The 1,557-nt window shown below is 43.9% G+C and overlaps 1 protein-coding gene across 1 annotated transcript in view; it reads right to left on the bottom strand.

Annotated features, from left to right (window-relative positions):
- cfap46 (cilia and flagella associated protein 46) overlaps positions 1-1,557 on the bottom strand; it is a gene marked incomplete at its 5' end in the record, with an annotated part of 45,599 nt that overhangs the window by 30,553 nt on the left and 13,489 nt on the right. The window contains 3 exon segments of the mRNA XM_014030262.1: positions 716-899; positions 967-1,102; positions 1,183-1,246. Coding sequence (XP_013885716.1) covers positions 716-899; positions 967-1,102; positions 1,183-1,246 — 384 coding nt within the window.

Here is a 1,557-nt window from a genome sequence, read left to right as displayed (position 1 = left end):
GAGAGCCGGGCTGAAAACAGAACCGTGCTGACCTGCTGGGTCCACAGGATGGAGTCAGAGACTTTTAAATATCCTGAAAACCGCCTGCGTTCATTTAAGACTATTTTAGATTTTCTCATTTTAAAAACCCATAGTTTCCCACATGACTCCATTGATTTATGGATTTATTTAAATTAAATTAAGTGAATAGGTTCAGTGGATTTTACACAGGAGACAGATTAACTGCCTCATTCTCCACAGTTTGTCTTATTTAAAGGGTAAAGCAGAGTTAGGGAAACTAGCTGCACAGAAACAAGAAGAATAAATAATTTGTATTTTTATAGAATAGAATWGAATTTATTACCATTTGCACAATTACATTACAGTATAAGCTCATTGGAATTCTTCAACTCAAAAGATAGTAAAAATATATAACAACATTGACTAATAAAAATTGTAGTAAAATAAATTTTAAATAAAATAGACACAGTTACATAGAACTATTGTTAATAAATAATCATAGATATTACAATATTAAAGTTGTTACAAATGCTGCTCATTGATCACATTTTGTTACAGCAGAATGTGATGGCACGTATTTAAGTTTATTTAATATTTACACAGTTTCTTATGAACTGTGCAAACATTTTATATCTACAAAATAATCTGAACATCTGTTTGAGCTTTTAATTTGTAGGAGCTCTCATTTGACTGTGGGGGGTGCAGAAACACCTACTGTGACACAGGTGATGGCTCTCAGGTAGCAGTGGAGCCTCTGGTTCAACGAGCCGCCGCCACACAGCGCCACCTGGTGCCACACCGAGGAACAGAAGGCCTCTCCTTCCTGCAGGCTCTGCATGTCCTCGTCGATGCTTCCTCCCTGAGCAGCCTTCAGCAACAGACGCTGCTTCAGCAGGCGTCTGAAAGAACAGAAATAAACACGTAATGAGTTATATTAGTGTTAATAACAGCTCTGAAAACACTCACCGTCGATGAGCGGAGCTCGGCAGGCCTCTGATGGTTCTGTCCAGCAGCTTCACGGCTCCTTCACAGTCGGACTGCTCAGCGTAGATGTTGGACAACAAGCTGCAGACGGCTGCTCTCACACTCACATCCTGGTCTTCTAAAGCAAACAGGAACAAAGCAGACGTTAGGACCAGCTGTCAGGTTCTAAACACAGCTGCATTCTGCCACGGGCCGGACCTGGTCCATGWTGAGGAGCCGGGAACTCTCTGAGGGTCCGAAATCCTCTCACTTGGTCCTGCTTCTGAAAGGAGAGGAGATAAATCAGAGCAGAACATCCAGAGGAGGACAGGGTCATGGTGCAGGAGGAGAGGATTATTTGGTTCTGTGGTCTGACTGCAGCTGAAGCCAGAAGCTGCTCCACACGTCTGCAGGACCCTGTTAGCTCAGTCAGGAGACCCTGTGGGGGGTTTACGTTAGGGGGCAGGAGGACTAAAGGCAGGGGTGGGCAGTCATGGTCCTGGAGGGCCGCAGCCATTCATGTTTTACATGTTTCTGCTCCAACACACCTGACTCAGTCCCTGAACTACCTCTTCATGTTCTGCAGTACGGAGG

Source organism: Austrofundulus limnaeus, unplaced genomic scaffold, assembly GCF_001266775.1.
Source record: "Austrofundulus limnaeus strain Quisiro unplaced genomic scaffold, Austrofundulus_limnaeus-1.0 Scaffold1030, whole genome shotgun sequence".
NCBI classification, from domain to species: domain Eukaryota; kingdom Metazoa; phylum Chordata; class Actinopteri; order Cyprinodontiformes; family Rivulidae; genus Austrofundulus; species Austrofundulus limnaeus.
Note: the sequence above shows the minus strand (reverse complement) of the source record. Positions and strands in the feature narration are given on the sequence as shown.